The sequence below is a fragment of the Gavialis gangeticus genome, unplaced genomic scaffold, assembly GCF_001723915.1.
Source record: "Gavialis gangeticus isolate Ggan-Ray unplaced genomic scaffold, GavGan_comp1, whole genome shotgun sequence".
Classification (NCBI taxonomy): domain Eukaryota; kingdom Metazoa; phylum Chordata; order Crocodylia; family Gavialidae; genus Gavialis; species Gavialis gangeticus.
The window spans coordinates 32,093,882-32,103,526 of NW_017729026.1; the positions used below are offsets into that span (position 1 = coordinate 32,093,882).

General features: G+C 38.8%; 1 protein-coding gene across 1 annotated transcript in view; it reads left to right on the plus strand.

Annotated features, from left to right (window-relative positions):
• ATG5 (autophagy related 5) overlaps positions 1 to 6,473 on the plus strand; it is a 188,285-nt gene extending 181,812 nt beyond the window's left edge. Inside the window, exon 8 of the mRNA XM_019520149.1 lies at positions 4,690 to 6,473. Coding sequence (XP_019375694.1) covers positions 4,690 to 4,826 — 137 coding nt within the window. The 3' untranslated portion in view covers positions 4,827 to 6,473. The remainder of the gene's footprint in view (positions 1 to 4,689) is intronic.
• The last annotated feature ends 3,172 nt before the right edge of the window (positions 6,474 to 9,645 follow it).

Consider the following 9,645-nt stretch of genomic DNA (forward strand, 5'->3'; position numbering starts at 1 on the left):
TCCGCTCTGCCAACTGTCAGCTTGCCTTCCCCTCCCTGCCACTGGAAAGGCAGGTAAGACACAGGTGTACATGATACGGGGTTTACTTCGCCTTAAATGGACACGGTGTTTTTAAAAACCCTTTGTTCCTTTTAGGGCCCCTGTTCAGTCTACACATCCCATTAGTAGTAATCCAGGGATGTCAAACATATATCCAGCTGACCAGATGTAACATTTGGAGCCACTCTATCTATTCGACAAGCTGTTGGCAGGCCACTGGAAATTGGGGGGAGGGAGGGCATGGAAAAGAGGGAGTGGCCTGCCACAGAATCTGAGGCCCTTAGGCCCTGGTGGTCATGGCAAGCAGCAGCAGGAGGGTGAATGAGTACAGATACAACACTACTCACACTCTGCCTGCTTTGCGCATTGTTATTGCTGCAGTCCCATGTCCTCAGCCAGTGGCTCTGCTGCCACCCCAGGCTGGAGCCACTCATGTCAGAGCCAGAGCCGTGACATGCATCAGCAGTGGCAGCTCTCGCTTGAGTATGGGCCACGTGGTGGCGGCAGCAGCTGCCACCCTGGTATGGGGCCCATGGTAGGAGCCAAAGCTGGAGCCACTGCTACCATCATGTGCCTTAGGCTGAAATCACCCTGTGCCCGAGCTAGATCCAACCCACAAGGAGCCCAGAGTCTGGATGTATACTTAGGCACAAAGTGATTTTGATATCCCAGGCTTAATCCATGGTAGGAGACTGTATGGGACATACTTACACTGCTAAATGGAAAAAATGTATCTGGCACTGGATGCAGGAGTGCCAGTCATTTTACTAAATAGTTATTTGATAAAATACATAAATAACACTGGGAACAGGAAGCAGAACCCAGGACTAAGTGTCTTGCAGAACCATGCCTTCCTCCCTGGGTTCAGGCTGTATTTGGAATGCTGTCACTCTGGCCCTAATAACTCTTGCATTCCTTTTTGCTCAGTAGTCTAGTGTAACAGAGGCCCCTAACCCCTGTTACTGAGCGCAGAGAGGTAGGCTTCAGAGCAGTAAGCCTGCTAATTTGGTTTCCTGTGTTTGTGTTTAGCTGCAAGGCATGGGGGTGGCTTTAAGGGAGGTGGGAGGCCACTGGAGATGCAAAGCAGGAGGACATAGATTGCAGTATTAGACTGAGGATGACCAACCCTGTGTGGAGCCTGACTGCAGGACAGAGAAAGAGCCCAGTGGACTGAGTCTGAATACAGGGCAAGTAATCCCTAGAACAGTGGTTCTCAAGCTTTTTAGACTTGGAGCACTTCTAGATAGTCTGAGCACTCATTGGAAGATGCTAGCTCTAAATTTTCACTTTTTTTGCCTAGATAAAAATGATAGAGCAGTTTTTCTGTTGCAGAGAACTCAAAAAGACCACAACAATGGTCTGTTTGTGTTTGAAATCTCTATGTTTATCTTGTTTGTAAACCTAACTGGATCATGTTTGTAAATCTAACAGTGCTAACATTGTGCGGCACCCCATGACACACTTAACAGGTTCTCAAGGTATCCCAGGGTGCTGTGGCACCTTGGTTGAAAATCGCTGCCCTGGAGTAACGGATTGGGTCAGAATGAGGTGGCCTAATGTTGAGAAGGGCAGAATAAAGCACCAAAAATGTCTCACTAATGGTCTGAGGGCAGCCTCCCAAATTATATAAATACTGCATCAAGGCATAGTAGGCAAGGGCAGGACAGTACGCTGATAAGGTGGAGTACAGAACAGATTTAGGGTGGCTACTGGGGGTGTTGCAGCTGCCTTCAGAGGTGGTATCGTGTACACCCAGCTTCAGCAGGAGGTGTGGAGGATGCTGTCGGACATGGCTAGCCTGTAAGCCAGTAGTTGGGGAAGTTGCCTGAAAAACAGGAAATATGGATTCAAACACCCTCTGGTTGAGGAGGGCCTAGAACCCAGCCTTTCTCCTCCCTCAGCAAGCACCCTAAATACCAACCATTGTAATATAGGTGTAGTGAGCCTCCTGCTTGCTTCATCTTGGTTTCAGTTGTTCAGGACAGAAGTTGGCAATCAGGCGATTGTTGACCTTGGACCAGATTTGCTGTGTGTTCAATTTAAGGTGCCGTATAAACCAGCCATAAAAATGTTATGTGTTATATTTTTATGGCCAGTTTGCCATTTTATGACACCTTAAATTGAGTGCACTTTTGCCATCTATGCCATGATTAACACAGTGATTGCAGCATAAATGTAACATGTAGAGGGGAATTTAGATATTTTAGAGGCAGGATAGTATCTGGACTATCATCTGTTATTCTTCAAATTTGACAATTGCAAATGAGGAGTTATGATTTGAATATAGGGTTAAATAGGAGAAAAAGATGGGAACCTTACTGAAACATGGATCTGTGTTTGAGGAAAATAGCAAAGACGATTCAGTTCTATATAAACAGTGAATTAAGTTGTAAATTAGTGTTGCTTTAAATATATTTTATATTTAATATCCCCTTTGAACTTTATTATGTACACATTCTTCAGGTATAAATACTTCCATGGTATAATTCATTGTAACTAGGAGTCTTGAAATTTAAATTGTTATATGAATCGTTTTGATGCAGAAATTTGGTGTGACCAAATGTTTTGGAACTAGTGTATTTCGTGGTGTGGCATGTGGAATGAAAGGTCTTGACCTCGTTATTCATATTTCAGTTAGAGTAAATGTATTTGCTTCTCAAACTATGTGGATTTTTCCTGGTGTGCAGTGCATCAAAGTGCAAAAGGAATAGCCAAGTCCAGAAAAGCCCCTTTGTCCTCTCTGCTGTCTAGTTTGCATATATATAGAGCAAGGTAAAATTGTTTTCTAAAATTTAAATAATCCCATAATATAGACTGATATAATCAACAATATGGCTAACCAGTAGAGTATTGTGTACAGGCTTGTATTTTGAAAGCTGTTAAAAAAAACCCAAAATATGTTGCTACATTTGGTAAGAAATACCTGTTTTAATCATGGTGTAACAACTTCCCATTATAAGTGCTATACTTAATACAAGCTGCCTTTTGGCCTTGTAAAATTATTACAGTCTGACTGATACCATTTTAAGCTTATCAAAATGTCTGATCTAAAATAGCAGAGCTCATTATAAAATGGCAGCACCCCATTTTATGCTCTGTCCACAAGAAAACCCTAAAGCAGAAAACATTCATGCAGAGTCCAGTGAGAATGCCTGCATGCCATGTGCTTTTGTGGAACCAAGACCTAAGATTTAAACCAAACTTAGGAATGTGCTTAGTTGAAATAAAGTACATCCTCAGTTATCTGAACCCTCAATTTTGTTTTGCAAACTTGTAACTGTTGGTATCATATAACAAACTTCTTTTTTTAAGTTTATTTAAATGCAGTACTGCATCTCTGCTCTCAAGATTGATACAGTAACTTGTAACTGTTGATGCTGTATAACAAGGGGTTCTAATGTATTTAATATCTGTTTAATAATTAATATCTGGCAGCTGGTTGTGAGATGGTTGTCAAGCCTTTATCCTGGTTACAGAACACAAATAACATCCTACTTGTTTTGCAAATAGAGAATCATGGCCCTCTTACTAAGAGAACCAGCAATTTTCCTTTTGTTTCTTATATTGTGCTATCCTGTGTATATTCCTGTGGCAGCACAGTCTTTCATCCTCTGGGAACATCAGAGTTTTGGCTTTCAAATAGGGAGAGCACTGACATTTAGGGACAGTGAATGCTGATTTTACTTGGTAGCTCTGTGCACGTGTGCCTAAGTATAGCACGTAAACAATAAAAGGTCACTGGTTACTTTTCTTTTAACTGTCTTTCTGAGCAGATTTCAAATGGCTTTACTTCTCATTTCAAGATTGAGAAATGATGCATTTTTTTAACCAGTTTTGCTTTTGTGGCAATCGTGTCAGCTGTTTTAGCTGGTTCCCATCATTTGAATTGAAGGATCAAAGCTTTTTCATCTTTTGGGACAAGTATTAATACAAGGAATTGAAATATTCTTAGAATAGATCTCTGTTGCACTAGAAATTAAGTCGTGCATTTATTTAAATGAAACAAAGTGGGAAGATTTGGTACCAACTCAGTTAACTTTGAGTAATCCAATTATGTTGCTAGAGCCTTTAAACTGAGAAATAATACTCAGTAAAATTAATAAATTCCAGGGTTTTCCAGTTATTTGTGATGTATAGAACCTGATTTATTATATACTGTACACCTTTTCCAGAACCCTTATAAACAAATTAAAAATTCTATTTACATAAAGTATTACGTTTTTGGAGATGAGGGTCATTCACTAAAGTAAGGCATGTCATCAGTGCTGTCTTTTTTTTTAGTGTAATTTCTATAACTGGAAAACGTGGGTTGTGTTTAGCATGTTATTAACATAAAACTGTTATTTCTGTAGGACAGAACTGTAAGTGTAATAAAGAAGACTGGCACTTTCATTAAGTTTCACTTTAACAGAATTTTTCTCAGAATTCATTTTATCTCAGTGTTTCTGTTTTACATGATGCAAACTGCAACATTCTCAACTTTCTCCATATCAATATTTCTTGGTCTTATGAAGCTTGTAGTACAATTTATTACTCTATCAAAGCAGTTAATTTCAGCCTATTGTAAATTAAACTTTTATGCAAGTTCTTATTTGAGTAGTTTTGAACTGTGTTTCTTTTATTAATCGTCTTTATTTTTCATTGAATTAGATGGTGAAAAGAAGATTCAAGTAATGATTCATGGAATTGAGCCAATGCTGGAGACACCAATACAGTGGCTAAGTGAACATATGAGTTATCCTGATAATTTTCTTCACATTAGTATCATTCCCCGACCTACAGATTGAAGGATCATCTATCAGATGCAAGGAATTATCCTCAAGATGGATTTATCAGGGCATGTCAGCCTTTTACTTCTGTTGGGGTTGGTGGAGGCAACCTGACCAGAAAAAAAAAATTCACTGCTGCAAGCCAAACAGGAAAAAAGATCTCATCACCAGATAAGGGCAATTGGGCTGGTCTTACTTTGCTTCACCACTGCTTTTCTCCACTGTCGTCATTTAAACCTCAGTTGCGATATGAAAGACTTTACAGGACCACTGTAAGCTTGCTCTTTTCTTGTAAAATGTAATGAAGTTGAAACTGTCAGCCTGAAGAGCAAATGGAAATATGTGCCACTTGATTTGTATTTCTGATGAACAAATAAACATGGGTATTTCCTAAAGTACTAGTGGTTCAACTTTGATGAGAGTGGAAATGTTGGTTTAATTTTCTAGAAAATGAGACATTAGGAGAGATTCAGTTATCAATAACTTGTAGTAACTTTTTGTAAAAGATCAAATTACAGTAGACCCATTTTCCTTAATGAGAATTTCATATGTTTACAGTATGTCTATTCGTATGCATATGGTCTTTTAACTTTGATAGCAAGCAGTGAGATTTTTTAAAATAAAACCTATGAGCATGTTTTATTTAAGATCATACAAACCAAGTCACAAATATTAGGATTTATAAGCAGTTGGTCACTAAAAATGTCCTAGTATATATTAGAGCATATTAAACTATGCCCTAATCCCTCAAACCATTTTTCATTAAAATGGTAATGTCATAGGGTAATTTTGTCTCGGGATCTGTGGTGTCATTTCTCTTTGCCAATTTAACTTTTTTTCTGTGAGAATATTTTCTTTAATCAGTAAAGAAAAATGTAAAAGGATGTTACAGATTATCATACCATTCTATTTATTCCCATAGGCTAGAAGGCAGTTAAGTCATAATATGATAAACAGATGTATTGTTTTTAATAATTTTGAATATTGGAAGCTGAGCCTTTTCTAAGCTAGTTCTTCATTATATCTGAATTTATTTTCTTACTGTGGCAATCAGCCTGTGAATTTTAGAAGCCTAAATCTCATCGAAATAGATTTCCCTTAACTTACAAATATATTTTTCACGATTTGACTTTAATGTTTTTTGAACTTCATCATTGCAGCTGCTACTGGGACCCTACCAGCTTTCCAGGTTACGGTACATTCATCCAATTGTGCTGCATTGCTTTGTTTGACAGTCTCGATTGTTGTGGCACAAGAGTGTGTTATAAATATACTATCAACTAAATGTTTTCCTGAAGAAATGCAACCTCACCAAAAGAGAAAATATTGGAAATTATTACTGAAGCTGTGGCTCACTAATGGCCTAGTAAGTCGCAGTGCTGTTGCCTTTTTTCCTGCTGGCCTTCTTTGTAGGATCATTTACCTGTATATGGATGAAAAAACAAAGCAGACTCATGCACAAAGAAGCAACACTGAGACAGTGCAGAAATCGAAAGAAAGAAAAACCCTAAAAAGCTAATAAAAAATGACAGTGTGACTGAGATTGAACAGAAGCAAATAGGAATTGTTTTAAGGATATATAAAGGCAGAAATTACATTAAGGAGAGACAAGGGAAAAAGTAAAAGTGAAATAGATATGTTGTAAATATGAAGATTTGAAGGAATAAAAAAAACCTAGTAAAATAAATATTGATCCATTTTTATGCCGAATGGAAACACAGTGCATTCTGGATGGTTTGGTTAAAGGATTCTAATTTTCAGTTCCATTTGGATTTCTCCCTTTGGTATTTTGACTTTCAGACCGGCAGGACAAAATGTCTCAATATTCTGGAGAAATTCAGTCTTGCCAATATTTTGTAGACCATTAAATAAGAAGACTGGTATACTTTTTCCATTAATGAGGCAAAATAAAGTACTAAAAGAGACAGCTCACTAAGTAAGCTACAAAAACTGTTATCTTTGTTGTAATGTGGCTTGTATTAAGCCATTTTCTATCTTAGCATACTCTATTTATATTACACCAGCATTTTAAGCATAAGCCTCTTCTCGAGACCCTCATCCACTAATAAGTCCAACCTCTAAAGCCTGGCATGGAATGGAAACAAAATATAATACTTGGCTCTACTATATACTGGTTATTTTAATTTTAACTATTTAAACTTTATTGTTTATTAAAAAAGTAAAATAAAGTTTGAGTCTGTCTTTATTTTTAAGTGGAAAAATAGATGCACTGTCAGTAACAAAGCTGTGTGAAGCAGTGACAACAGGAATAACCATTTACAAATCAATTAAATGAGAGTCAATGAATTTATTTATATAAGGAACTGGTAAGGTTACACTAAATGAGACTCAACATCCCAAGAATGGAATTAGGCATTTATTTTATATGAGCTTAATCACAGGGATATTTTTCTACTTTATAGTTTTATTTTCACTGCATTGTTGTATTATTTTTGTAAAACCTGATAGCAATAGAAAATGTATTGTGTTTTAATTTAAATATTTCTCTTTTAAACTTGGCCAAAATCAAAAGCAGCATTTGTTTTTTCACTCTGAAGAATGTGGTCTGTCTAATAAATTAATTTTAATGCTTTTGAAAAGGAGCAGATAAGCAAGATATCTCTGTAAATTTAAATTCTCAGTGTATCCAGTAAGGTACAGTTCAAAACTACATCGAACACTGCTTGCTGCATTCAGCATATGTCAGTCTTATTTGACAATCACTGCTGCCTCCTCTTTGCAAGGAAAAGAAAAGTTGATTTTCTGTGGCTATTTAATCATGTGTACCATTAATGAAACTTGCAGTCAGGGATCCCGTTTTGATATGAATTCCTGCCCTCTAAGTACTAAACACTGTCTCTCTCTTTTATTTTAATTAAAATATTAATTTTAATATTAAAGACATTGGCACAAAAAGTAGAAATGTGCTAATGACATTTCCAACACAAAGGAAGTATCATCCATAAAGAGGAGGCTGGCACATCATAAAGTAAGACAACTGGGCAATCTTTTAAGTAATAGAAATTGAGTGAAATTCAATAATACAGAGTGCAAGACCCTTAGAGTCTGATAAGAATTTCCACTATAAACAAATTTTATCAGTAGGAAATGATAGAGAAGAGAGGTTTAGATATATTTGTCAATCACAGAATGATTATGAACCAGCACTGTGATTATGGCAAAGGAAATGCAGTCTTGAGATTCATCAGTGAAGGCATATTCCCAGCTCAGGGAAGGATTAATGCTGTTGTATTGAAGTACTGGTAAGACCTTATCTATAATACTGCAAAGGGTTGTAGTCATGCATGTTCAAGAAAAAATAAACAAACTGGCGCAGTTTCCACAAGTGGCTACTGTGATTAAGGGAACGGAGAGTCTATTCACAAGAAGAAAATAGAAGAGGTTTTCTTGCTCAGCCTTGCAGAACAAAGGTTGGTAGGGGAGTGTGATTATTTTTTACAAGTGTACCAGAAAGTAAAAGAGAGGGACATGGAGAACATCTTGCTGGGGTCATCTGACCCCAGCAGTCTTTCCTGCCCAAGTGCAAGTGGGCTGGACCCGATGCCCTGTAAGATCCCTTCCAACCCCTAATATCTATGAAACTATGAAAATATATGTTTAAGCTAAAGCACAGTGTTGGCCATTTTAGACATAATTATTCTTTTGCTAATTAATTTAAGACGGTACTCGGAGGAAGGCATCTAATTCTCAGACCACTGAGGTGCCAAGATCTTAATCATTTTTTTTGAAAGGGGTTATATCAGGGGTGGGCAAAGTCTGGCCCGTCGGCAGCATTCAGTCTGTAGTGGATTCAATTTACTAGCAACCCCTGTGACAGTGGCTCTTTCTGGCATCTGCAGCCAAACTAGGCCCTGTTCCTGGAGCACCCTGGCCCATCCACCCTGCACCTACCACATGGGCAGGGTACTGGCTTGGGCTGGGATGGGGCCATGGCTGGGAAAAAGGTGGGTGGCCAGGGCTAGGGAGACCCTGGGATCTTGGGGCGGTGACAGCGCAGGGCCAGGGCTGGGACAGAGCTGTGATCCACTGCCCACACACCCCTATGGTGAGCATGGCTTCTGTGGGCAGGGGAGTGCAGGGAGCAGATCATAGCTCTGCTGTGGCCCTGCACTGTCGCTGGCCCAAGATCCCAGCCCTGGAGCAGTTTTTCATCCAGCCATGCATCCTGCCCATGGGTTCCCAGCCAGTCTCCATGGAGAACCTGGGAGCGTGGGGCCATGACAGTGTGGGGGCGAGTCTGGGACAGAGCCCTGGTTCTGCAGCCATGTGCTGTCATGGCCCCATGCTCCTGGGGTCTGCATGCAGAGGTGTCCAGGAGCTGTATGGCCAGGGGTTCCTGGGAAATGGAGTCTGGCCACTGACGAGATCTGCCATTTTGGCCCTCCTGGATTCTGATGTGCTTGCCAATGACAGTAGGAGACAAGGCAGTATAGCCCAGGAGAGTATTTTATTCTGACTGCCACAAAACTATCAGATGGCAAGTACATAGTTTGTCATGGAGTTTTATACACAATATGCCAGTTCAGAGAGATCCTGCACTTCTATGCTGTCACCTCAAAAATCAGAACCTTCTCAATTTGGTTTTACGGCAATAACTTTGATTTTGAAGGCCTGAATATTTTTATGATTAGGAAAATAAAACTTGCGTATTTTGGTATGCAAGTGTGTTAATTGATTTGCAACCATAAGTTAATAGATGCCAGTTGGAGTTTTCATTTTAAAACAACTTCATTGCATAAAAATAACATTTGCTGTATAGGCCTGTGTATGAATAAAAATGCAGTGAAATAAGCTTGACAAAAAATGCTTTTTTATA